Source organism: Porites lutea, chromosome 5, assembly GCF_958299795.1.
Source record: "Porites lutea chromosome 5, jaPorLute2.1, whole genome shotgun sequence".
NCBI classification, from domain to species: domain Eukaryota; kingdom Metazoa; phylum Cnidaria; class Anthozoa; order Scleractinia; family Poritidae; genus Porites; species Porites lutea.
The window spans coordinates 26,828,678-26,856,290 of NC_133205.1; the positions used below are offsets into that span (position 1 = coordinate 26,828,678).

The window sequence follows — 27,613 nt, forward strand, 5'->3', positions numbered from 1 at the left end:
TTAATAAAATTACACATACGTGTAAATGTAACATATTAATACTCATTTTGAATAAATATCTCTTGGGTATGTGTTCCAATGTTATGGTCACATTGCGGGGACAAAACATAGGTCACAGGTCACAGGTTACAAGTCACAAGTGCAGGTTAACTATTAGATACACAATGTAGGCAGTTTACCCTTAACCAAAAGTGCTCTATTTCGGATTGTGATTAGGGCTAGGAGACACTTGTAGTGTTGTTTATTTACCATAGCACAGTGACCTGTATTCCAACCTGACTTTTGACCTATTTGTATCTGCCCGATAGTCACATACACATACCTTACAAGTAGCCGTAGGAGATTCTTCTTTTGTCAGCAAAGTTGATTCTAGAAACCACATGTAAAACAGGAAAGTAAAAAGAAGGCAATGAAGTAGGGTAATTCAGAAGCAATGTATTTTACCTTCTGGGGTAGACTTTGAAGATGATGCTTGGGTATCATCTTGAATAGGATGGGCAGCAGATGATGATTCACCAGCACTGGTCTCAACGATTGAACTGTCTGAGTCCATGGTTTCATGACGACTTGATCCTGACGTTACATTACCACTGTTGATGTCAACATTCCCCTGTTCAACCTGAGATTCCTCATGTCCTGTCTCCATAGGTTCTTCTTTATCTGCTGCAGCTGTACCATTCAAAATATCATCATTATGCATGGGAGACCTTGGTTTAACATCACAGCCATTGGTAGCCCTGTGACCGATCTCAGACAGCAGTTCCTTAAGATCTTTTATCAGTTGTTCCTGTGGCAAAAAAAGTTCGGAATTGTCACATTCTTTGCTACAAGGGAGGAGGGGCAATGGATTTTCCCCAAGCTATAATATGGTTAGTTCAAGCTACTAAAACCCTTAATGCTCTAATATAAAACTGAATGTATACTGTTCGTACTATTTAGGGCAACTTTCCATCATAGTCTCATGATTGTGAGACTATGGCGGGTTAAAAATACCAGTCACTTTCCACAAGTCAGAGTACAGGTCAACATGGATGCTACAGATAAATAAACAGGACCCAAGGTGTCTCCTTGCCCTAACCTCTTTACAAAATCTTATTTTAGATAATGAGAGGAAACTGTATGGCTTAGTAATTTATCACCCTAGGTGCCTTGCCCTAATCTCTTTACAAAATCACTTTTTAGATTGATCAAGAGGAAACTATATGGCTTAGTAATTTATCGATGAAGCAGTGACTTCTACTCTTGACCTGAGGAATGTGAATGGTACTTTAGATCCTGCATTCATGATTTAAGGTTAACAACTTACTTCAGTTGATTTTCCATCTTTGAAATCACCCTCTATCTTTTCAATTCTAGAATTAATGGAAAAGTAAAGTAAAATGTTTAAAAAATTCAATGCAATACACTTCTCAGTACAAAAAAAGCAAGCCCTAGGAATAAAATCCTTTGCCCAAGGTTAACTGTTATTGAAGTGAACGGTTTGAACTGTGGAGTCATTTCATAAGTAAGGTGGAATATGATTGTCTGGGGAGCGTAGTCCTGAATCCTGTTGTTGGCATGCAGTGACTGATGTTTCCACAAACGGTGCAATAGTTTGACTTCAGAGTCAAGAGGAATAGAGTTATTGTTGTTGTTGTTGTTGTTGTTGTTGTTGTTTTTTATAACACCATTTGCTCTAAGAGCCTAAAGGGCTCATCTTGAGAGCTTACGCTGTTTACATTGAATATTTTAAAGATACAAATGAACGTCATGATCAAACACACACTCGCACATAAAAAAAGCAAAAGAATAAAAAGAAAAAAACAAAGATAAAAATAAAAAACACACTCAGCAACTAACAGAAGCAATTTGATAGTGATTCAGAAATAAAGGACTGGACAAGCTGAAACAACCTAACGTTAATTTGAAAATCAGCAGTAGAAATACCACTTAAAAGCCAATCGATTTTTTTCTTATCCGAGGTACCATACCATCTATTTCCAAGTAATTGTGCAGGGGAGGACAACAACTTTCACAAAGAGCAGCAAAACTTGGGCACATAAAGTTTCCTACTGACTAGATTATTTCAATACGACTCACCTTTCCTGCACTGTCTTTGCCAAAATGGATTTTATCAACTTGCACTTTTTTCTCACATAGCCCTGTTTTAAGGAGGATTTATGAAAGAGAGAAAGATGTTTAACGAGTGCAGTTTAAGCATCACTGTCAAGGGATAGCACGCAATCTTTACTTTTACCATATCAAAATATAGTTTACTTTGAAAGACTATTGTTGAGAGAATAAGTTATCTAAAGTGGACACGTCTTTTTACTGTAATACTAGGGAGGATGCATTTGGAAAACAGAAGATATCTGATGATCTTGTCTGCCAGTTGTCTGTCTGTTAGAGGCATGTTGATCGATAATAATGTTAAATTTTGTAAAAAAGACATGGTCACATCACAGTAGCAAATAATTATATAAATGACTGACAAACGATTTGATAAAACTAGATTTACACCCTTTAAATTTCAGATCTTGTGTCTTATAAGGGGTATTGACTACCATATAGTACACTCCTCTAGAGTGATTTACACTTGGTTGATGCATTGACCGACATGTGACCGATATATTGACCAACACGTGGCTGACACTAATATTGGTCAATTATTGACCAATAAAGCCAAAAAAAACCTCTCCATAATGACCCCCTTGGAGACGGAAGAAAGTGGCCATTGTAGAGAGGTTGTTGTCATAGAGAGGTTTAAACATGAGTCAATGTTATGTGGAGAGGTGGCCATAAGTGAAGGTTTCACTGAAGAATACTTGATCACCACCCTTCTATCGCCCTTCCATTTTGTCCATAATTTCATGGGTAGTAAAGTTCTCAACCAGTAGTTAGGTCATGTGATCTAAAGTAGCTACCACAATATTGCATTAAGAGTAATCCTATTGGAGGAATTTACAATATCAATGGAAGAAATTTTGCAGGCTGATCACTCAATTGATAACACTGTGTTAGTATTTCTGCTTGCACTATGTGCGAATAGGTAAAATAACTGGCGCAAACGATTTAGCTGCCATAGTGTCTTTTTCCCCAGAAAATGGGGGCAAATGTGGGTCCAAAAAATTTAAACTACAGATTGATGAAAAATAGAACTGTCTACACTCTGTAACTATTCAAATCAATGGTCTGTAAACCGGCAATATTTAATATTAAACAGTTGTGGGAATTGAATGGTTCATCAAGGTGTCACCAACACGTTTTACAGACTGTTAAGGAGAATTAAGATGTTGATCACTCATTGTGAGCAAGATTTGGGAAAGTTTTATGTACAAACACAGTGAATCACATTGCGATCACGATTAAACGACACAATAAACAAAGTTTAATGAGAAAGGCCATTTGGACCTTTGATCGCACAATCTTTGGATCTTCTAGAGACCGCAATTTTGCTGCCCATTTCTCAAAGATTTTTCACCAGTGCGTTTACAGAGGCTCTTCAGTCACTCATTCGAGCAAGTTGTGCATAAATGACCGTGAGCACATGATCGACCCACCTTCTCGGTTATATCACCATCCCTGTATTCTTCCTCCAGTTCTGATAGTCTGCAAAAGAAAAGATAGGGTTATCTTTACCTAAAATGATACTTAAAACCTCCAGGACAAAAAAATAAACGCATCGATCGCGTGCAGCGCTTGCAGCTCAGGGCTTAAATTTACGGACAAGTTTGTTCAATATTTCAATGATTTCAACAGAACCGCCATATCTTACCTCTCAGAGATTCCTGGAGGAAATTCAGCTTCTGTTTTATGAACCATTCTTTCAAAAGCACAGAAAAGAGCGATAAAAAACAAGCACCACACCTCTTGCAACTCGCTGATCGGCACTGATCGAGATCGATCGAGGACAGCTCGATCTCGTGGAATGTTTTGTTGTCGATTTCCCGCCAAAAGTTACTCGCGCAGGCGGGTTGTGCGTTACCCGTCACCACTCCACAGAGTAAATGCGGCCATTTTGCTTGGTTCACCTGACAGTCCAAAATGAATGCAAAAGTTGAGGATTTAACGTGACGTTTTGTTATCCTGTATGGGTTCCCAGAGCCAGTCCGATTCCAGTCAACTTACTTCCCTAATTGTATCCTTTCTTTTACTAATTCTGTTAACGCACTTGTAAAGTAGCTGCTCATGACCTGCTCATGCAGAATCGTTGGAGACATCGTTTGTGTTTCAACAGGTTTCAATGTGTTCATTGCTGAGACCTGGATTGAGTTTTGACGTTTGAAATACTGTAGCTTTATAGGCGAAGACGACCAGCGAGTAGCTCAATTGTTATCCATGCAAACTTTTCAGTGCATGCAGTGCCTACATACGATCTGCACTGTAATTACAATTTGGATCTTGATAAAATCAGCTTTAATTTATTAAGGTTAATAATAAGTTTTTGCTCATATAGGCTCTAGTTAGGTTTGATATAAGCTTAAGCTTAATTTTACTCTACTTTTGACTGAAAAGGTGTTGTGGCCTATTTTTTCTTCTGAGCTTTAGACCCTGGAAACCAATATTGATTGTTGAGCAAACATTTACGTATAGAAGTGAAAGTACTAATTCATCAAATTTTATAAAATAACTAAGGTAGTACGCTCGTTCTGATTGGTTAAAAACCTATGGTTCATTTTGCCAGTAAACTCATAGAAAACTTAAATTATTTTATAAAAGCAATAGACCACACTTACTATGGGTTTACCAGCATGATAACCCACTTGGGATTTTGGGAGAACACTCGAAAAGCTCGTATATCGCGAGCCGAAGGCGAGTGATTTACAAGCTCAGGGCGCTTTCCATTTGTCATAACTGTCCAAACAGATCAGTCAAATCCTAAATAGTATGCCTCTTGGAAAGAGGCTAATTCATTATCAAAATAACTGGTCTGGCTGGCCAGTTTGGACTTATGGAAAGTGCCCTCAGTTTAGGTAGTGGCTTGGGCCAAATTTTACTTCTGAATTTTAAGTTAAGCAGCAGGGCTGTCCCCCCCCCCCCCCCCCCCCGCCATCTTCAAATATTGAGAATTGATAGGAAAGGTATAATAAATGATGTCATAATGCATGGCAGATGACGTCATTTGTGCAAAAAATACTTGTTGACTCTGACTGTCACAAATTTGCGATGACACAAAACACATAAAAGAGATGTTGTTGGCATTGTAACATTTGACCTGATTGGTTTACTTCCCACCAACCACATCACTGCTTATGCAGTTGACTCCCAATAACTCGAACCCTCGCTAACTTGAATCAAAGTCTATTAAAGTCTATATTTCCTTCATACATTTACTGTAATTTTACCCTTAGTAACTCAAACCCTTGATAACTTGAACTTCCCACTAACTCAAAGTAATTTCTGTTTCCCTTCAGATCATTTCTATACAATTTTACCCTTGATAACTCGAACCATGATATACGCACGTGACAAGTTGGGAAAAAACCATGTACTGAAGTCCAAAACATTGATTTTATTTTAAAACAACTGTATGAATTCTTTGTCGTTACTTTTTTGTCACTCCGGTTCAATTTCAGTGTCCATCCCTGTATACTTTGTTTCTTAACTGAATTCCCTCCCCATCCATTTGCTTATTTCCTTACTTCTGGTTATTTACTTCAAACTCCCAATAACTCGAAATTTTTTCAATTTCCCTAGAAGGTTCGAGTTATGGAGAGTTGACAGTAGTACATAGGCATACTGGAGTTTGTGAAAAATGAATAAATAGCTCAAATAACGCAAAATATTGTCAGAAAGTCAAGTCTTCAAGAGAAACGGCAAATTTTGGCAATTATCTGAGAGATTTCATACTTTAATTTGGAGATATGGTCCAAAATCTGGAGTCTTCCGGATCATCCGGGAGAGTTGACAGCACTGAAGCTGTCATCATGGATTGAATTTATAATTATGCAGTCTTTAACATAGCACACTCAGAAATTATTTACCGAGGCTGGGGATATACAAGAAAAGCTCGGTAGGATTTCAATAATTATCAGGCCCTGGTTATTCAAATGTTGGATAGTGCTATCCACCAGAAAAATCACTTTCCAGCAGATAAAACTTTTGGAGACCAATATTTATTTTTTAATGCCAATTGTTGCTATGCTAGCATTAGCCGGGGCAAGTTACTTCATGTTTGCCTCGCTGTTAGGAATGTTTTGCCAGGAGGGACGTCTGTGCCTCAGTGACAGAAATTCCATACTAATGACATAAAATCTGTCCTAATCTGGTCAGGAGCTCTGATTGGTCAACGTTGTATTATGTGAACATTGATTTACATCATCAGTATATGGAATTTCTCTTGACAAGGCACAGATGTCCCTCCTGGCGAAACGTCCCTAGCTGGCGGCGAGGAGTGAGAAGAGACAGATGTTTTCACTGGCTAGTTTCTTGTATGGTCTAGATTTATGCCTTTCCCTTGTGATGGACTAGCAGTTTGTCTGTCCTGAAATTCTCACAATAGCCTAGGTCCCAGTTGTTCAAACAATGGATGGCACCATCATGATGTGGATAACTCTTTATCCAGTGTTATCCACTGGATAGAGATTTATCCCACAGTGGACAGTGTTTATTAACCCAGCTTTTGAAAAGTTGGGGTGTGGAAAGAGTTGTTTAAAAGATAGTGTTCAGGTCACTATATGTTTCTGGGAAACTGCCCACCTACCCCTTCCCTAAGGTGGAGAGTTTCCCAGAAACAACTATACTGATCCCAGTGTTCAGCCTTTTTACCATGTCAGCTCATATTCTCGTACATGTATTGCAGTTAACCAAGGACAATATGTTAACTGGGCCTCAAACAACTCGACCCTAATCATTACTTTTTTTGTTCTGATTGTGTTATGTTCTAACACCAGAAGGGATTTGGACCAACCATTTAGAGTTTATCTTCAATAATATTTTAATATATTTTTTAATGTGACTCTTATAGAGCATTTCACCAGCTTGACAAGTCAAGTTCTACCATGTTTGACATTAGTAGAAGTGGAAGCAAAGCTGTTTTCAAGAATCCTTCCCAAGGTTCTATTAAAAATTTTTATAATGGAGAAAATTTGTTATCAATTTTTACCACTTAGCTTATACTTGGTCGGTTGCTTCCTAAGGTACAAGTAATCAAGAATTTATCTGCAGGTAGAAGCCTCTGGCAACCAAATTATTCCTTCAGGTAGCAAGGAGATGGTTTTTTGCTGCAAATGTACATGCTGGGTTACCATATTTTTATAGGTTAGGCTTTTGGGCTTTTTCAGATGGAATAATAAGACTGTCAAAGGTTTGAGTTAATAAGGATTTTGAAATACTAAGACTGCAGATGGTCCTCACTAGTACTAAGCTATGAAAAGAGTGTGATGAAACACACACACTTGTAACTTATTATAGCAGTCTAAAATTTTTTTTTCCTCATTGAAAGAAAAAGCAAACTTGACCATTATCAGGTGAAAATCGAGAATTAGACATTGAGAATCGCTATTGGATACCAGAGTCGATTCTCAATACTCGACTCGTACAAGGATTGAGTATCAAATTGTCAACTTACTTTTGACCAGTACTTTACTTTTATTGTTAAAAGGTGTATGATGCTGTCTCAGATGCAGTTTTACAGATTGAGGCTGTTGTTCAGTCACATCCTGGGGATGCAGACAGAGAGAGCAGTTTTCATTCATCTCGCTCACTTCTGCAGGTTTGAAGTTAAAACTATTACTCCCAGAAATTTTTGAAAACCCCTTGAAAAATGTTATTGTCTTGTTTCTAAATACTACTTGAAAAGTCCTGAAATATTTCATAATTGCTACTGGATGAATGGACATTAAATGTAGTAAAGGAATAGTAAGGAACATTTGCAGTAAAGTATTCATGTTTTTGGTCCTGGATTTCTAACATTTCTGCCAGTAAATCTTGGACATCTTAGTCTCTAACCAAATGCTCATGCAATGTATAGGGGAGGAAAGCAAGTTATAGGCCAATAATTCTCTTTGTTTATTCAAGTTAATTAAGCTTCCAGAAAAACATGCAACATGCAAAATTTTTATAGCAAGCCTGTTGCTCCCAACTCATAAAGAAAAAAATGTATGATGTTGTTTTTGCTTTCAGTTGGTCTTATCATTTATGGCCTGTCTGGAGAGCTGTATAGGACACATGAGTCAACTGTCACTTACTGATGAACTGAGTATGAGTCACTTACATTCCTTACCATCTGCTGTCATACAGACTGTCAAGACAGCATTTAAACATTGCAAGGTACTGTATATGGTCCAATACTTTTGCTTTGTAGAGGTGTAGTGGCAACAAAATTAAGCACAAAGGCTATACCTGAAACAATGGGAGAAAAGGAGCGCTTTTATTGATTGATTTTTAAAGATATAAGTGCATGAAGTCTGGATATTGTATCTCTGTACTCTATAACACTTTTAATAGTTGACACTGCAGCAGCCCCCGCTCTTTATGTTGTCAGTCAATTTTATCCTTGGTCTTTGTGTAGCTCTTTGAAAGATGTTGATTCACATTGCAGATTTTCACACTTATTCTATTTAATAGGTAAGATATATAAAAGCAGGAATGGCAATATTCCACATGCATTGATTTAAGAGCTTTAATCAAAACACTCTGAATTTCAAGAATTTTTTCACACTCGCTTTTTAGTCATTCTTTTTTAACTATAAAATGGCATTTAAACAATACTTTGCTTTTTAAAAAGCTTTATAGAGGGATCTCTTTAAAATGGAATACATCAGCACAGTTGTTGGCAAATTTCTGTAATTGTCTACCCTGCAAACAGAGGCTACATTTTCTAGGTGTGAGCTGGCATGTGAAAAGTACTGTGGCAGTGTAAACACCTTAGTTCACACTACGAAAATGTAGCCTCTGCCTGCAGGGTAGTAACTGTCCATCATTCTGCTTATGTTAAGGCTAGCTTGATTCACTTACTCTCTTAGAATTATTTGTTTATGAACTGATTCATTGATTCCCCCAAAGTGATTTGTGTCTGACAAATCATTTCCAACCAACTATTTGTAAATGATCAACTGGTGTCTAGCAAATTCTCCAAGTGCTTACACACAGTTATACACCCTTTTATAACTTGTATCCGCACTACCATCTTTTGTTCCATAATTTTGGTCCAACGCGAGATTTTTTCTTTCATGGTCGGAGAGATTTTGATGCTTGTTTGAGAGAGAAACATAAGAGTATTGCATTTTCTGTTTTAAGTCATCCTAACCATTTCATAGTTTGCGGGTGTTTAGGGCTGAAACGTTATCATTATCTAACAATTCCTCATGGCCCTGTTTAAGAAAATCAAGTTTTTCTGGTGTACTATAACTGCATATTTTAACCATAGGTACTTTTCTATATATATGCATGAGCTATTACATGACTGTAGGATGCCCCCTTAAACATGTGCTATATACTACCTGATCTGAGGACTTTTATGCCATTTGCTCTTTTTATTCAAGATGCATCATACCTTTCTTTACGTACAATATTATTTTACTCTATTCTTAAACACCATGTGTAAAGATGGATTATACTGACAATACTTAAATTTGTAATAATGATGTGATTACTTTTTCTGACATCTTGACTATGTCCATCATTCCTTGCAGGATAGTGAGAATATCTATGGTGAATTGTTTCAACTTGTGTCACAAGATTTGGCAACATTGTTTAAGAAGACTTATCAACTGCAAAAGGTCAGCACTTAAGTTACTGTGACATCCCTCGTCAAAACCTTGGGTGCCATGTGGAATTCTATTTACACATTTTTCTAGTCACATATGCTGCACATTCTAGGCACCTCTTTCTCTTTTATTCTTTGCTAATTACGCCTGACAAGTGACAGAGAATTTAGTGACTTCTTTGTTAGTTTATTTTGTGCATACTGGATTCTGGGCCTGTTTTTTTCGTCTTAAGTCACTGCATATTTTTATTTCTCAGCTGTCTTTGTTATTATGCTGTGCTCTGTGTTAAAGCCACAAAAAGCCATGCATGCATGCTGAGGAAAATGGAACATGGCTGTACTAAGGGTACTAACGTACTAAGACCGATAGAATGCCAAAAAAACGTAGAACACAGCCGTACTGACGGTACTAACATGACTTGATGGCAGAATAAACTACCAAAACATGGAACATGGCCGTACTACCAGGAGGCAGCGTGGCCGAGTGATCAGCGCGTCGGACTCGCAATCTGGCGGTCCCGGGTTCGATTCCCGCTCTGGCCACTTGCTGGATTTGTGCTCGGTCGTCCCGAGTTCAAATTCTCAGCCACGCTTGTAAATAGCCAACTGGTTGCCTTCTGCCAGTTGGGGTTTTTAATCCTGTTATGTTCTATTTGAATTATTTGTTTCTAAATATTTGAGTGGAGTGCCTGTAAATTAGCTGACTAGCTAAGTGCACCTTCCACTAGAAACATGCCTTTAACCTTTTTTTAACCTTTAACTAAGCGTACTAATGTACTAAGACCAACTGCTTGTATGTGTATAAACATTTTGTTTATTATTTTGTGAGATATTTTTTTTGTAAGAGGTATTCTTTTTTTGTGTGAATAATTCATTGATTGATTTGAATGTGATCATAACTAGTTTACCCTGACCTGGAAATTGTACAGTGTATGAAGACATTGTTTGATTTATTTTGTAACTATTTTGTGATGTATTTGTTATTTTTTTTATTACTTCTATTATTATTATTATTATTATTATTATTATTATTATTGATGAATGAGCAAGTTTACGTAGCTTTTCTATAAACTTTTTTTTTGTTTTATTTTTTTTCCAAGGCTCTGATGGAGTTGCTAGACAGAATTCAGTTTAGTTACAATGTGTGTGACCAAGATGTCAAAGATATCACAGAAGGTATTGTTAATTCTGTAGATAAGTCAGTGTGATATAGTTTAAGTTGTGGTCATCATGAGATGTTTGTGCATGTATGTAAAAGGCAAGGTATTAAATGGCTTATTAAATGGCAGGTTCCCATAAAGATATGCCATGAAACATTAGTTTCCCTGGTGGAGTGGTGTACCTTTCAAACATCATTCATGCCGGGTGGGTTTCAGCAGGCTCATAAATGGACAGATAGCGGCTGCCAGCGGCTGCTTACTGTTAACATGTTAATATATAATGTAAAGAGCATCTGTTGTCCTCTCATCCACGACATTTCATTTCGTTTGTGAGTCTATTTCTTTTAAATGAAAGTGGAATGGCCGAGGCTTTAATGCCTTGCTGTTATTTTTTTTCTGCATTCAAGTTTGTCACCAGCTCCTGGAAATCTGTACTCTTATCGGTGATTTGGACACAAGCATACTGGTAAACACTTGGAAGGCATTAAAGAGGTGAGTAATAGCATCACTATAGAAACTATTTGATAATATTTATAAGTCAGCAAGACTGTAGTGATGAACTGACTTGGTCATTTGGTCTTCAATTTAACATTGCCCTTACATTTTTCACTGAATTTTACACATTTCAAGTTACACAAGGCTAAAGAGTAAAGCTAAAACCTTTTTGTTTTTGTAAAATAAAGGAAAGAAAGCTTGCTTGTTCTATGTGTTTCTTTTATCATTTTGAAGTTATTCATGTTTCCTATGCAACATCTCGACTTTTGGCCTTTGATTCTTTACTCCAAATTAATACAAAAACCAGAGACAATAGAAATATAACAGGTCCTGGACTAAAAACTTAACAAAAAATAAATTATTAATATAACAGGCCTGATAAAGTTTAACACTGTTTTGGAAACTTTCTTTTTGGGCAGACTTCTGGTGAAGCATAAAGAACATATAAAAAACCATCTAGAGGTATGTGCCTGAAGTCAGTCACAATATAAGTCAATTACTGTGGGTACATATATTACCTATACAGTCTTTTTTCCATGGTAAAGGTTTTTTTTCACGTCTTCTGCCATTTGTTGCATTCGTCACATTTCATACTGAAAATCGTATTATTGGCTTACAGTGCATTTTGCTTGGTGCAGGTTGATAGGTTGATTTGTCATCTGTGTATATCAATTGAAGCCAAGCTTGAACGATGTATTCATATTGCGCCAATTGTTAGTGAAAAGGTTGAAAGAGATAACTCTCAAAAGGTAAATCTCTAACTCTTCAATTAAATTTAATCAGATTTATTCTCTTGTCATGATAAAGTGAAATGCATAGGTGTTGATGAAAATGTGGTTATTGAGAGTCCTGCATATATAATAATTCAGACAGTTCAAGTTTGATTGGTTGATTGATTAAATGAGTAATTGATTGATTGATTGATTGATTAACTATTTTAACCAATAACTGACTGACTGTATGTAGGTTGCTGTGATTTTTTTTTCTGAAATTTGGGCTTCCAAACATGTAGGTGTGTCATTAAGATTTCAAGACATGAAGTTGCTGGGTTTGTGCAATAAGTAGATATGGAATTGCACATCTATGAAGTTTTAGTTTTAGCTCTATTTTCTGTTTGTTTTCTATGAACGTAGTCGGAGGTCATGCTTATAGAAGTTTGGGGAAATCCCTGGCTCCCGGCATTCAGTGAAAGCCCTGACATATGGTTAACCTATCTACAATATGGCTAAATCTACCAGGAGTTTAGAGTCTTTTGTTTTGACATTAATTAAATATAATTTGACTGGTCAATTTAATGGAACAATAATTGATTGATTGATTGATTGATTGATTGATTGATTGATTGATTGATTGATCCTTAAAAATTAAGATGACTATTTTGGTCATTCTAGGGTGCTAGTATACATGTAGTTGCTGATGAAGCAGCCTTTGGGAAGATGCTAAAGGTTATGCGCTTCCTTGTTGGTCACCTTGTTCACCTAGTTAAGGTACACAGTACAAACATGTAATCCTTACAGTAAATGGTCAGAGCTTTCATCCTATGTATATAGTAGTAGCATTTAATAGGCTTCAATCCCTTTTCTCCACTCTGAACCCTTGTTCTCCCAGAGTGAATGATGAAACCTTCTAAGGTGGTTCTAACTTATTTGGAGTCTGTGCATGACATCCTGTAGTGAGACCATTCAAAGTACATGTTTGTGTTACAATTATTGTTTTTCTGCATTCTGAATTTTGACTTCGCCCATATCTAGAAATGAAAGGTTATTGTAGCAAGATGATGACCCAAATGTCTCTGCACAGGGGCTCATGGCTGGGCTATATAATGGGGAATGTCTTTCATGGGAATGGTTTGTTGTTTCTGATTACAGTGAAGGGCACTCAGAGCACTGTACATGCCTCACACCTATTGTCTACTTTAAGCACTTATGCAAGTGTTAGTTCAAGCTGATTTGTTTTTCATGGCCTCAGTTATTGGAACCTAAGCGACATGTTGTTTACACAAATTAAGCAGCATGCAAGGAAAGTCATGTTTGATAGCTAAGGGCTAGTGGATTTTGTTATCAGGCTGATGAATTTTGTTCTCTACTTGCCCAATGTGCAATTGAATTTTGTTGTAACAACTAGTCGATTATTTTTCAGGGTAGTTAAAATTACTTTCAGGCTAGTACATGCTAGCTACAGCTTTAAAACTGACTTTCTTTGCAGCCTGAAAGAGTGTTTAATTGTGTACTGTTATGTGGCAGGTACAAATTTAATAAGTGTAAAATAATTTCAGTAGATAAAATATATTCTGTACCATGATTAAGTGATCTGTTTTCTCTCTTTTCAGGAATTTGATGGTTATTATGACAAGTGTATTGAAAATGTTTTTCAGTTTTTACTGACTATACAAAGGTAAACAGCTAAAACAAGTAAAAGCTACATTGTGTACCTCTTACCTTTCACACGTATATCCCTTGTTATGTACAGTCTATACTTGTTTTTATTCTTATAATAAAGTTTGAATCTGTGGACTACATCCAAAAGAGGAAAAATTATCCTGATTATTTTATTTTGTTTTATTAGCCTCGCCAAATAACCAAAAAAAAAACACTGTAATTAAACTTAAGGGACGGGGACACCGCAACAACTAAGGCCAATTACAGCGGGCTCAGGTAGAAAAAAAAGAGTGTGAAATGTTAAGAATGACAAAATACAAGAAAAGAGGCTAACTACATACAACAATTAAACGATTGGACGAGATAGCAAATGGTCACTATTACTTTCTAAAAGTGATTGACACAATCCAGGCTTTTTCAGGAAATGATTTCCAAGTTAACTATTTAGTATTATCAGAAGTTGGATGGTTACCATGGCATCAACTAAATTCAGAAGGGATGGTTTTTTGCTGGAATCCCAGACTTGCACAAGAATAGGCCTCTGTAACTCATCAGAAACATTTCCTGAGATTTAAGCATCCAAACACAAGACTTTATTGGCCGACCGGGGGTCGACTGTTGGTTGTCTGTCAGTTTAGGGGACTTGTTCATCGCAATTACCAGTAACTTTGCTAATGCCACCCCCCTCTTATTGTCTCTGACCATCAGTTTTAAGACACTTGACAACTTTAGACTAGTCTTTGGAAACTTAGACATATAACCAAGTCTTGACTTTTTATTGATTAATTACATTCTGCTAATAAGCTGCTTTACCTTCTTTTCATTTAATTTAGCAAATTACCCCCAAGTCTGAATGCTCCAAAGATTGCTGCTTCTGCAGCTGAAGGAGTTAAATCTGCATTGTTAGTTGTGGTAAGTATGAAAATGATTTGTAACTTGTGATAATGATATCAACAAGGTTCTGTAATTTCCTTTTTAAATTACAGATGTACACGTAGGCTAAGTACATGTAAAGCTCTATGGTAAACAGTGAAATAGGTATTTATTTTAGAAGGGAGTCATTTTCCCGGATTTCTTTGCAAAATGTCACATCAAAAGTTCTCTAAAAGTTTTTTTGCCTGAAACATAAATTTTAATAATTATTATATTTGTAGTACTAAGTGGGCAAAATCCTTTCCTCAGGTAAAAGCAGTGTTCAACCTAGGTTTTTAGGTTAACTGAGAACCCTTACTAGTAAAAAGGTAACAATAAGAAGATGAATACTTGTGTAACCTGAGAGGGGATTTTACCTACAACATCTTTACTTCATACTTAATGCAGCATTAAATGTGCATCACTACTGTAAATCAAACAGGGCAAGTCCATAGGGCTAGCTAGCTTTCTCATCAACAGAGCAACTTTTCTTATCTTAATCCATAGGAGACAGACTAAAACCAGTTGCTGCTCTAGCTAATTTCTAACTAACATAACCATTCAGTTGGGTGCAGGGGGGGCTGGCAGCGAGGTCTGGAACCAAGTTTACATGATCGCCCCAGTTAAGAAATTTGGCCGAGTGAGACTGAATACCAATTTTCCTTCAAAACAAATATGGCGGAGAATGCGGACATGGAAAGATGATGAGTTTTTGCTCGGTTTTACATTTTACGGCGTCCAAACATCAAGAAAAGGTTTTCATGAACTTTTTTCATGAAATTTTTGGACATCAGGAGGCGTGATGTATGAACAGTTCATGAGTGACTTCGCTCATCGTGATTCGGCACCTTGGCAAGTTCAGTTATTTATAAGCTTCGTGAATTTTCGAGCGACCAGCCTCAGGGCAACCTGCTCCATCTCTTATATATTTTTTCACCTACGGTGGTATTAAGAACTCTCTGCTTTATCCTAAACATATGCTACGAGTTCATTATAGTATGAGTCTTGCAACAGTCATGTGGGAATGTTCATTAAACCAATTTTGTACTTCGCTGTTCGTAAGTTTGTTTGTACACCGGGAGCCACAACAAATATTTGTGGGCGTAAATACAGAATACAGGGCTAATTTAGTAAAAGCCAGGTTAAACTTTCCAATCACTTTGCTTCACCTACACTGGGTCTGTCAGTATAAGCTATTTTTAATATCAAAGGGCTGCAGGTAAGGGCTTACTGAATCTTCAAAACCTTCGCTGGAATATCGTTTGTGTGATAATCAATAAATAGCTCCAACAGCAATACCGTATTTAGTAGTTTTATATTAGATAGTGACTTCGGTTTTAAGTACTTCCTTGAAATTGTTTGTACAAAAATTACCCCATAGTTTTGAATTATACTTGAATCTGAGTGTGGGGACAAGAGGTTAATCCAGTTGCTAATAAGAGTGAGTACATCAGAGAGGGGTATGCTCAGTATACATTGAGAAAATCCCTCAAAGGACTGAAGTATAAGAAACAGAAAAAAAGAAAATTGAATGTTTTGCAAAGTTTATAAAGAGAATAAGAAGGACCTTGAAAAATGTACAACTTCAATTGTTTGTGTAAGTTATGAATCTGATTTACAAGTAAAATAAACAATGTAAAATTGACTTTTTATCAACCATCAAAAGAAGTTATTGTCCCTTGAGCCCAATCCCCTCAGCAGTTCTTTCTACATACTACCCTTGGCTTATTTGGCCTAGATGGGTATGTGCTGCTTAGTTAGGGTGGTGACCATTTCACCCTTTAGAGTTTTGAACAGGGTGTCTGTTTGGGCTGTAAAGGTTGATGAAGAGCAGTCTGTAGTTACATTTTTGGTACCACAAATTTTTTCCCCAAGTTTTTCCATCTTTCTAAGTTTAAGGCTAACTTAATTCTGTATGCTAACTGAAGTGAATAAGTTTTATCAAATCAGGTCTCTTGGCATAAAAAGGGTGGGGGAAATGAACAATGTGTCCCACTACCCATACTCTCTTTCAGTGCAAGCCCAGGGAGATGATCTCACATTTTAATACCCTTTTACCACTTGTGTTAACAGCAAAGTCAGTGAAGGTCTATGGTCTCTGAAAAATGTTTTTGCCTGCCTCAACACAAGTTTCTAACTATTATTGTTGACTACAAAATTAATAATATTATCTTAATAATCATTTTACATTTTTTTCCAAGACATCCTTTGGTGTTTTGCATATCCACTAGTACAAGGTAATTTTTAAGTTGAGAGGGTTTGATTTCATTAACTACATTTTTATACAGACACAAACTAACCTGGCAGGTTGATGTCTAAAAGTGTAAAAAATTACATGCAACTGTATAGCGAAAACTGATCATTGTGGCCAAAGGAAAGGCAAAAAGAGAAATGTCACCATTTTCCTGACTTTATACATTCCCTTGGAAGCATATTTAGCCAGATGTAGTCCTTGTCAAAACATGCCAACTTGAAGATTTCTTTTCTGAACTTAGGTAATCTTTTTTAAACCATAATCTTGTTGCAAGGGGTAGTGTAGTTTCTAAAATTTATAATTTTTCCCTCTTTTTTTGCAACAAAACACACCTGAATTAGGACTCAAACTGAAGGCAGTGTAGTAACTGCTGTCATGAAAAGAGAATTCCAAACACACAAGATAATTACCCTTTCATCTGCCTAAGATTCAGTTGTTAGAAACTACGGTAAAGTTTAAATTAAATCGCACGAAGAAAAGAACTTAAGCATATCATGTGCAAAATCAAGAGAGAATGATCTCTTGGCAAAATTTATTTAGCTTCTAGTACATAAAGAAATACATGAACTACGAGATTTGACCATGCCACTCAATCATTCAACGCAACTCTGCCAGGATAAGTTCACAATCAAGGATGTAGAACTGAGAATCTCAATCATCATTTCTTGTCGTCTTAAAGGTGTAGTGAAGCCGTAAACAACTCTCAGCTGAACTCTGACAACTCTTCTACTCAACCACACGCCAGTCACCCCCTTTTTTTTAATACCACGAAGAATTAATTTTGGACCTTTCGATTGAAAATATAAACTCTTCTACATACGTATTGGAGGGTTGGTCCTTCTTTTACTCTTGCAATTCGTGGGTCGTCTAAACAGAAGCAAACCATCAAAAGGTCGGGCATCGAGAAACATGTTCACTGGTCTCGTTCTTACCGTGGTAAACCGGGCCGCATTTAATGACAAACGCAAGACCAGAAGAAAGGAAAACGTAAGCTCCACATTATCGCGGAACAAAACGAAGAAACCAATGACCAACGGGACCAAACGCAACTTCACTTCACCCTGCCGAATCGCTGCGAAGAAGCTGCTAAGACGAACTTGTTTTCCCAAGCCGTTCCGCGCATGCTCGCTACAGTTTTCGGATGATTGACAGATTTCTTAACTGGGGCGATCATGGAAAGCCGAAAAGCGGCAAGATCAAAGGCCGTTGCCAGCCCCCCCTGGTTGGGTGCTTGCAATTTTCCAATATTCTTTTTAACTTCATGAAACCAATTGCAAAAGTTAAATGTTTTAGGAGCTGCAACCCGCAATTGGAGCACAGTTACTATTATAGGACTTAGCCGTCTATGATTTATTTAAGTTGAACCATTTGCTTTAAAAGAACATCACTTTTAACAGGTTGAACCGCTCTTGGCTGTGCTGGTCACAAACAAGAAGTTTGCCATTTTGGTAACGAGAGAGACGACAGGCAAGTTAGTTGGACACTATATTCATGTCAAAGTCAAGCATGAATGGACAAAGCTGATTGTCAGTTATACTGCTGCATGAAATTTATCTGTCAGTTCATCAAACCAGGCTTAGGAAAGTTTCTATACAATTCTAACTCCTGATAATTATTGCAAAAATATAAAATAGTTAGCCTGTGGAGCAGCCTTTGCCTGAGTAGCGTTACTTGGTAACAATTCAAAAATACATTGATAAGCCTTGCTGAATAAGATGAGAAAAGCTCTCTGGGAGATGCAGCCAAATAAATATTCTTTGTCTGAAAATGTGTTTTTCCTTGAGTATTACACAAAGTTTACATGCCTAAAGTATATAAGGCTTCAGTCTCTCTAACCATTGTTTTTGGCATTGGTGTAGCACATCTTCACAATATCAAACCAGCTTATCATTGGCCGTGTAATGTGACCCTTATACTATATTTAAAATGGTAACTTTTTCAGTCAAGAGTTAAAATGAAAGGGTAGGTATTTCTTGTGTTGATGCATACAAAATGCCAAGGAATACAACTGGACAATAATATTTTCAAGCAAGGTTCTTTAAGTCTGCAAGGCAGGTCAGTGTTGGTGAATAGTATTTCTTGGCTGTGCAACTTAAGTGAGTAAATCATTGATTATATGCTAGTGATTTGCATACCTCACCAATATGTTAATGTGCCATTATTTCAGAAATTGATGAGACTCATCGGTTCTCACAGTGTTGTCTACTAGCTTCTATACTTTCCACTTTACCAAAGACAACAGGTACGTTAGTTGTGATCAATTTTTCCTAAGGTACAATTTTTCTTACCAGAAACATGTCGATGTTTCCTTATTGTCTCCTATTATACACAGTCGTAGTCTAGGTTATTATTGAACTTTATGATATGATTATTTAGCTGTTTAGACCCAGTCATTTTGTTCATCTAATAGACTAGCTTATCTATGTGGTTTATGTAAAATCACAGTTTTGCTAGGCTGAGCCTGTGGAAAGCAAACTAATCAAATTGCCTGTGTACCAACATTACTTTTTTTTACCAATTTTATTACAGAGGATCTATTTCAATATTGGGTTATGCCTACTAATTATCCTGAGGTAATTACTGGGAAAGTAGAGTATTATTTTTTGACTCAGACATTATTATAGTATGTCAACATAGTAGTTAATTTAATGCTAACTCTGATAGTCATTAAGAGATACATGCATTGTGGTTCTATCTTTTGTGACCATTGAAATGAAACCTTTGTTTCAGCTCTTTCCCAATGGTACTTTTCTTCCTGAATTCCAATGTCTAGCAGTCTTTTACACAACAGTAGCTAAGAAACCTGTTGGGCTCTATTTTTGAAAAATTTATTTCCAATGAAACTAGAGTTGAAAAAGGCAAAGAAAGCATTAAAAAACCACAGTATTAAAGAAATAAATAATTATGTTTTGCAGCTAAGCTTAATTGAAAACTACTCCTGTTATAATTACTTGTACATAAACACTCTAACTGACAACCTTAATTTTTTTATGTATGTTGTACTCTCTATTGTCAGGTAATAAGTTTCTGACTATAACGGAATTTGCTGTGTAATTTGTTAGAGAATGACCAAATGAAACGCTACTGTGGTTAGCATATTAGAAAATAATTACCGGTATAACTGGTTCTATTCGCTTTTTTTATAGGAGGAAAACCGGCTTTCTGTAATGGAAGTTGTTTTTAAATCCTTCAAACTTTGTGAGTTTACAGTCCTTGGAGTCTTTTATCATTTGAAATAGAAGTTCCCATCTTTTTTTAAAAAATAGATTACCATACTACCTATTCAGCTAATCCTTGATGATAGGTGGTCTTGTTGTACGTCTCTTACAGGTGTTCTTGAAGTTTGTCTACCAGTATTTGTTGATGGTGTCATGAGCAATGGAAAAGCTTTGAGGTACAGTACATTAAGTGAATCCCCCCCTCCCCTACTGGTTGCCAATCCCTCATCCCACAACCGACAGAAGATGGGGGGAGATCAGTAAAAGTGCTTTGAGATGGGGCTTACGGTTTTTCCATTTCCTTGAGAGGAATAGAATGACTAAGTAACCATTCATGGGTATCAGTAGAGAGATTGAGTCACCAGTGAGTCACGTTAACCGCAAACTGCAGACTCTAGTTGAAAATTTCTCAAAATGGAAAAAGAGCCAATAAGAACAGTCTAAAACAATTCTCTTGGATGAAAATAACGTGAAACACTTTTTTATATAGAAGAACGGTTTAATACAAGTAAAGGGAAAACTTAGTCACGTGGCATAAGTTCACGTTTGCTGTTTGCCGTTTGTTGTAAGCGTGACTCTAAATCTCTATACTATCGTTGGTCCGGCAGGAAGTCGATCCTGGGTCTTCTTGCTCCAAAGTCTGGTACTTAGTCAAAAGGCCATTTGAATTTAAACTTTGTAATCCCGGCGAGCCCTAATTTGCACAAGAAAGTAAAACCCTGAAGGATTCTGGTAGTAGTAGTCTAACGATGTCATCGCGCAAATCGCCTATTGAGCTTACCAGTCTCCGGTTGTGTTTTTCAAAATCCGATTGTCCTCGGATGAGAGTCAAGAGTCTTCAAGATTTACTAGCACCAGAAAATACATGTTCAAAGTTTTTCATCTCTCAACGATAACTGACAGAATATAGATCTAAATTTGAAATTTTCATTATTTTTGTCAGGCAGGTGAAATTTTATGAGCATGTTTGTGCCAGGCTGTGTGCACTTGTGGCTTCTGCACCTGTTGCCTGCTTTCCAACTCTGGTGAGTTGTGCTTTGTTCGAGTTTTGGGTTCCAGTGGAAGTTTCATATTCGAACGTCTCATTTATTTCGACTGCATGCGTAGGCGCATAAAAATTACGTGACAATGGAAATCCACCTCAACGGCGGAATCAATCGCCTGCTTTGTTGTAACTTCTCGTGTTCAGGGGCACCCAACGAGGATATGGTTCAAAACCACTTAACATAGCATTATTGAACGTATTTTAGTATTTAACTAGTAGATATAGGCATATTTTTATCCCCTAAAAACTTTTCATCTGTTCGGATTTCCTAGCTGAAAGTCTAGTGATCCGAAAATTATAGGGATAAAAACCTACCTTCTCGAAAATTTCAGCCAGGAAAAGGCTCCCGAAAATTCTAGGTGGCCTTTTTTAGGGTCAAAATCCGTTAAAAATGGGTAATTATAATATTTTGTAGATGTTCGAAAATCCTAGGAGAGGCAGGCAAGCAAGAAATTTTACAACAAATGCTCCGAAAATTCTAGATCTCAAATCGTCTTCCGAACAGTTTTTTTCCCGAAAATTGCCGTTGGATGCCCCTACGTGTTTGCACCCTTAAACACTTTTCACGTCATTGCTTTTTAGTTCAATAACAAGCAGACAACGAAAATCGGGGCAAATTGATACACTTCACATAGTCTTCAAAGTTTTCAGTGGAATATTTTTGAAGTTAAGAAATAACACGTTTCCTCTAGTGGTGATCAGATGGAGTAACTCTTGATTTCTCTTATCGTCCTGCGAACAACTAGACCAAAACCTTGACCAACATAGTATGTAATTCCTTCCTGATTGAGTCTATTGAGTTGCCAGAGTTACTGGTTTTATTACGCCACGTTGTGTGATTTAATCTCCTTTTACAACCATTGTTTTGTGTTTTAGTAGCTCTCTTTAATATCCTGTAGGAACGATGTCTTCTAGAGAAAGTCCTTGAAGATGATTTGTTGTGTGCTTTACTTGCTAGTGACGTGTGGTGTTTCATGGCCAGGTAAAGAATGGGTAATTTGAGATTGCGTAGGAGATTGGGTCAGTGCTGTATCGAATTGCACTATGGTGCAGCTTTGATAGTCTCCTTCGCAGCCGCTCGGTTCGGAGTCACGCAATGCTCGCGTGGGGGCAAGGAGCATTGCGTGACTCCACCTACACCTTTGAGGGACCAATTTTGACCCAGTCTCCTACTCCTCTTTTTAACAACCAATAAAATGAGCAGTAGCGTCCCTAAAAGAGCCCCGTGGTGCAATTAGTGCAATTATTCCAAGCCGCACAAACTCTTGTTTAACATTTACTTTAGGTCTGTCACTTTTTTCATAGGTAAGTGGATTACAATTACATTGTTTCTGCTAAATATCTCTTACTTTCCGAATAATGTGAGTATGAGCACTTATAACATGTTATAACATATTATGGTTTTGTTGTTGTTAATCACTAGATGGGGGTCTGCTGAGCTTTGTACTGGACACGTGACAGTTCTTACTCAACTGGTACGTTGCTACATCTTGTATCATTCTTTAGCTGATATACCACTTCGACAAATACTTTTGTCAAGCGTTCTTGCTTTTCCTGAAAGTCCTGAAAATGCCCTGTAACTTGATGTCAGAATTCAAGAGTTCTTAAAAATGCCTGTTAAGAAGACGTCCTGCTCAAAGTGCTTGAAAACTTCTTGAATTTTCGTTCAGATATCGTATTATTTCAAAGTAATTTGAAGATTGAGCGCAAATTAGAAAATCTAGGATAAATTTTAGGAAAATATGCAACTCCGCCTGCACTGAACACTTTTAGAAAACTCAGTTGTTGGTGCTTGAATTCTTCTTGAATACTTAACCCGGCATATACCCTAGTAGTACTCTTCAAGAACGGCGCGCAGTGTTTTGTAACTTGTATTTATGGTAATAATACTTTTCTTTTTCAGTTACTAAAGTTACCCCCAACAGAAACCGCCCATTTTCACCTTTCATTGCTTATTCAGCGTCTTGTTCGACTTATGGCGGTTGAACACCAAGTACGTAAAATTATGAGTTGTTAATAAAAACAAACACACGCCTGACTGTGGCAACTAATATTCGAGCCGACATTTTTCCATTGTAGCGAAAACATATAGAACTTCACGTGTCACGGATGACCAAGAAGAAATGGCGGTCCTGTGACCAGTAATTATCAGTGATTTTGTTACAAATAGTTATGGTGAGTCCTGGGACTCATCCTGTGAAAAATTGTAAGTCCCAGTCCAGAACCATTGAGTCCCAGTTCAAAAATCAATAAGTCCTAAATTGAAAATGCTTGGGCCTTTGTCTAACCAGACAGATAAAAGATATTGTTTTGTAAAGCAGAAGACTAAAAGAGATATGCGTCGTTAAACAACAGCCACACGAACAGGATTTTCTACAAAAACATCTTCAGATCGATCGATGGATCTTTGCGTCCTACGGGACGCGTGCCGTGAACTTTTGTGCGTCTTTGGGGATTTTTACTAGTCAGGGACGCAGGACGCAGAAGTAACAAAATCAATACTTTGTGCTAACTCTGTTGAAACTTATAGGAGCACTTGTAAAGTCGTAGTAGCGATCAAATTCAGACTTAAAAACTAACACTTTTCACGGGAGCATTTCATATTGTTGCATTAACTTTTAAATAATCAAAACGTGATCCCACTCGAAAAGCAAACATGAGACATATGGGCAAAATGAATTTCTATATCTCAATTTGGCCTTATCACGCTTTGTATACTTTTGTCATCAGGAGGCTCTTGTAAGTTCCTTCCCGCCGTCAAAAGAGGAAAATATCCGGGCCTGGTGTGCGTTTCCCATACAAGATATGCCTGAGGTTGTTAAGAATAAGGTAACCTATAACAATAACAGTTTGACTGATCAAAGAGTGGGTTACTTACTAGGCTATTACAGCAAAAAAAATACACACACAGACGCGCGTGCAAAATGAATATCCTTATAATCAAAGGACAAGCTCACTTCGGGAAGAACGTTACGTTTTACCTTTGTGATAGCCTGCAAAGTCTATCCGATCCTTTCCTGCAAAGAACTAAAAAATGCAGCATCGTTAGCCGTCGTTTTGTATTCTGCTGAGTAGCCTAACCCTCTTCAGTTTCGTGATAGAATTAGTAATCATAATAAAGAAGTACAAACAAAAGAGCAAGCTCAGCATGTTTGAGCTGTTTGGTTCAGTGTTGGATTCTCCCGCCGGATGTATGAAGCTTCCTTTATCTTTTGAGTCTGTGGACCAAACCTTGTGCTGTGACCATTCACTCATTCAAGACTTCTTCATCATGAAGAAAAATCACTTAGTGCCAATGCCTTGTGTAGCCATCACATGGCTCTCCTTGAGAAAAGAATTTAAAAAGGCAAAGGAGGATGGATACTATAAACTTCGTCTTCATCTACGGCCCTCTTTTAAACTGTCTTCGCTCGTGGCTCTGTTGTTGATATAGTCTAAACAAATTTTGTGCGCCTTAAACATGACTAACTCGACAAGGTCTTCTCCGCTGCACTTTTTTCTAGATGTGCCGTACCCTTGTTCCTCTGTGCATAAAAGTTGGTCACTCGAGGACTACAACACAGCAGCCTGTGACAGATGACCTCTTGGTTAGTACGTTCGCGAATGATGTACAAATTAATGCAACATTTCGTTTTTCCATGGCTATTACAAGTGAAGAAGCCTATTTTTCCATCTTGTCTGTCTTGTATGTAGAAAGAAAAAAAAAAGAATAACGTCGAAGGTTGGGAATTCCATCCAATTGAGCTGCTAATTTACTGCTCATTTTTCCTGAGTTAAGCTGAAGTGACATGCATGCTGCATGCTGTTAGGAAAAGGAACTTCTGAAGTGTCTTATTTGCCATTTCGAGGTTGAGAATGAGCAGGTGTTGTGTCGAATTGCACCATGGGAATTTTTCAGGGACACTTTCGCTTTTTTTGTTGGCTGTTACAAAATTATGCAGGAACAATACAGCGTCAAGCGCACTTCAAAATAGCCAATACGGAGGCAAAAGAATATCTACGTGAATATAAAAAAAGAATTCGTTGAAGCCAATGAACGTGACACATGCTGGACGTTAGTAGTATAGGGCGCACCGAATTAGCCCCCTTTTTTGAAGTGGAGTCTCACTTGTTTGAAGTGAAATACATTAACGCCGTGTCTGTAGGATCGATGTGGAGGGAAAATAAAAGAAAAAAAGGACACTCAATTACTTGTGGATGAGTAGGAGGAGTGGGGTAAGTAAAACATTGTCTTTTGTGCGACCTCATCAATATGCACGATTTGCCCGGCAAGAACAGTGAACCGGAACCAGGACAATGACAGCGGTAGAAAATAGAACGTGAATATTTACGTCACGGCTCAGTGAATGTAGGTAACAGGCGAGTTTGAGTTGAGTTCTCAGACAACATGAATTAACCAATGAAAACGTTTCTTCTTTCCTAATCAACCAATCAAAAAACCAAGACATCAATCATCCATGTAAAGAGTAACACATTTTGTTAAAACAAAAGGCTATGATGTAATCGGCGTTAATGTATTCCACTTCAAATTAATGCGATTCCATTTTAAAAAAGGGGGTCAACTCGGTTCACCCCATTCTACTGACGTTACACTTTTTTGTTGGAAATAAAATGCACCATTCTTCTTTATTTCTTACTGACACTGCTGATCCCAGAAGATTGCGGTGCTGTTCTCAAATGTTAAGGACGAAAAATGTTTGGTTATAATTACTGCTTGTGTCCCAGAACAGCAGGCATGAACCAAGTGCCTCCGACCGGTTTAAATCGCGTCGAAGACTCAGCTTTTTTTTCTAGTTAGATACTCCAAGTCAGAAATTCCTAACATGACGTCTTTCTTATGCGTGTGTTCACATTGTTTTTTCCAAAGTGTGATTGCCTGTGTTGTCTTGAGAGAGTGTACAGTTTAGCTGAAGTGGAACAGTACGTCCCTCCGGTTCATCAATCTGCTGTTATTGAACTTGTTAACAGCCTGTGGTCTCTGAACAATCAAGACAATGAGAATTCAGGGGTACGTACGGCCCATTGGCACTATTGTCATACATTGTATGCTTTTTGATTAGTTTTGTTCAAATTACTTGAAACCTGGGGCCAATTTAATAAAAGTAATTTAAGCGTAATTTACCTGTGGCTGACCATTTTCGTAAGCTCCTTTACATGCGACACACACAAGTCACTTTCCATTGATTTCATACCAGGCTATCCTTCACGGTCTGATTTTAGGCCAACATTATAATTTTCAACAATTTGTTGATGAAGAAAGAATCTGTTGCCAGTAAGCCTGGATTGTTGAATCGAACTCTTACCAATTCTTTCTATAAGATGGTCCAGTGATACCTGTTAACTTGTGTTTTTCAGCATCTCGATATCAAGACCCGTTGTAAGTTACTGGATTTGTCTTCTATTCTGCTACATATTATTCAGCCAGAAGACTATGCTAAGGTACAATATCCTTTTTTCGTTACTCATAACAAGGTGAACTTCTGGCTCTGTTTCTGACTGTGGATGTTATCTGTCCAACACCAGTCAGAGTTTTCTTTTCGATGAGAGACGGCTGTATTCGCAAGCTATATGAAGCGTAATAGAGTATTGTTGACGAACATCGAAGTGTTTAATGTTGTGAGAAACACTGCGATGAGTGTGAAATATACCTTCTCACACGAAATGATTTCTAAGAAGAGTTAAAGATGCCAAAACGAGAATTGTTTTGCTAGATATGTAATTGCGTCACGGTAAACGATTTCTTTTGTCTTTGCTTTTCGATTTATCAAAAAGCTTTAAACAAGTTTTGCTAAAACAAAAAAAACTAGCTACAAGCTCAGGCAAATAATCTTTAGGGCACTTAAAATTTTAACAGGATAGATCCTCTACGTTCCGCACTGTTCAAAGGCAGTTTCTCAAAACGCGAGCAATTTGTGAAGGGGAGAAAGGAGGATGGGAAAATCAAGTTGACATTGCAATAATTAATGTTTTTTTCTGATGTTCTAATTACATGTTGCTTCTTTATGCAGATTTTAAGTGGTTTAAAAACTCTTCTTAGCCAGAGTCCGAGCTTGGAACTTCGTGAAGCAGCCGCACAGTTTCTTGGAAAATGCGGTAGTAAAGAAATTCCAGAGCTGTATGAGGTAAGGATGGGCATTTTTAAATACTTTCGGTTTTAGTGTTATTTTATAGTATTTTTTAGGATTATATTTTTATCAAATATTTACTGTGTGAACATTTATTCATTTTAAAAAGAGGTGCCACGATCGGGGAAATTGAAACGAAATATTTTTTTTCAGGTAAAAAAATTGGTAATTTAGTTCACAGTTCTTGCAAAAGTAGTAAAAAATACGGCAATTTTATGTCGCGCAGATGAGTCTGAAGAAGATGAAAAGCAAATTATGTAAGTCGGTGAAAGTCGTTTAAAGACCCAAAGAAAAGACGGTGAATTTTGTTTTGTCTTACAAATGAGATCCCTGAGAAC

At 37.2% G+C, this 27,613-nt stretch overlaps 2 protein-coding genes across 2 annotated transcripts in view; one reads left to right on the forward strand and one right to left on the reverse strand.

Annotated features, from left to right (window-relative positions):
* The window catches only part of LOC140938162 (DNA (cytosine-5)-methyltransferase 1-like), a 46,519-nt gene extending 42,632 nt beyond the window's left edge, over nucleotides 1-3,887 (reverse strand). Inside the window, exons 1-6 of the mRNA XM_073387684.1 lie at nucleotides 3,755-3,887; nucleotides 3,540-3,588; nucleotides 2,080-2,141; nucleotides 1,307-1,352; nucleotides 445-787; nucleotides 323-369 (exon numbers count right to left, since the gene is read on the reverse strand). Coding sequence (XP_073243785.1) covers nucleotides 323-369; nucleotides 445-787; nucleotides 1,307-1,352; nucleotides 2,080-2,141; nucleotides 3,540-3,588; nucleotides 3,755-3,801 — 594 coding nt within the window. The 5' untranslated portion in view covers nucleotides 3,802-3,887. The remainder of the gene's footprint in view (nucleotides 1-322; nucleotides 370-444; nucleotides 788-1,306; nucleotides 1,353-2,079; nucleotides 2,142-3,539; nucleotides 3,589-3,754) is intronic.
* A 90-nt stretch (nucleotides 3,888-3,977) lies between these two features.
* LOC140936974 (FIGNL1-interacting regulator of recombination and mitosis-like) overlaps nucleotides 3,978-27,613 on the forward strand; it is a 28,471-nt gene continuing 4,835 nt past the window's right edge. Inside the window, exons 1-27 of the mRNA XM_073386486.1 lie at nucleotides 3,978-4,117; nucleotides 5,953-5,992; nucleotides 6,947-7,035; nucleotides 7,583-7,693; nucleotides 8,104-8,250; nucleotides 9,615-9,701; nucleotides 10,789-10,864; nucleotides 11,256-11,340; nucleotides 11,763-11,805; nucleotides 11,982-12,092; nucleotides 12,735-12,830; nucleotides 13,673-13,737; nucleotides 14,555-14,633; nucleotides 18,285-18,354; nucleotides 19,055-19,129; nucleotides 19,417-19,460; nucleotides 20,034-20,085; nucleotides 20,218-20,281; nucleotides 21,049-21,130; nucleotides 22,050-22,132; nucleotides 22,574-22,625; nucleotides 23,054-23,143; nucleotides 23,881-23,979; nucleotides 24,654-24,737; nucleotides 26,018-26,158; nucleotides 26,506-26,589; nucleotides 27,159-27,272. Coding sequence (XP_073242587.1) covers nucleotides 4,070-4,117; nucleotides 5,953-5,992; nucleotides 6,947-7,035; nucleotides 7,583-7,693; nucleotides 8,104-8,250; nucleotides 9,615-9,701; nucleotides 10,789-10,864; nucleotides 11,256-11,340; nucleotides 11,763-11,805; nucleotides 11,982-12,092; nucleotides 12,735-12,830; nucleotides 13,673-13,737; nucleotides 14,555-14,633; nucleotides 18,285-18,354; nucleotides 19,055-19,129; nucleotides 19,417-19,460; nucleotides 20,034-20,085; nucleotides 20,218-20,281; nucleotides 21,049-21,130; nucleotides 22,050-22,132; nucleotides 22,574-22,625; nucleotides 23,054-23,143; nucleotides 23,881-23,979; nucleotides 24,654-24,737; nucleotides 26,018-26,158; nucleotides 26,506-26,589; nucleotides 27,159-27,272 — 2,211 coding nt within the window. The 5' untranslated portion in view covers nucleotides 3,978-4,069. The remainder of the gene's footprint in view (nucleotides 4,118-5,952; nucleotides 5,993-6,946; nucleotides 7,036-7,582; nucleotides 7,694-8,103; nucleotides 8,251-9,614; nucleotides 9,702-10,788; nucleotides 10,865-11,255; nucleotides 11,341-11,762; nucleotides 11,806-11,981; nucleotides 12,093-12,734; nucleotides 12,831-13,672; nucleotides 13,738-14,554; nucleotides 14,634-18,284; nucleotides 18,355-19,054; nucleotides 19,130-19,416; nucleotides 19,461-20,033; nucleotides 20,086-20,217; nucleotides 20,282-21,048; nucleotides 21,131-22,049; nucleotides 22,133-22,573; nucleotides 22,626-23,053; nucleotides 23,144-23,880; nucleotides 23,980-24,653; nucleotides 24,738-26,017; nucleotides 26,159-26,505; nucleotides 26,590-27,158; nucleotides 27,273-27,613) is intronic.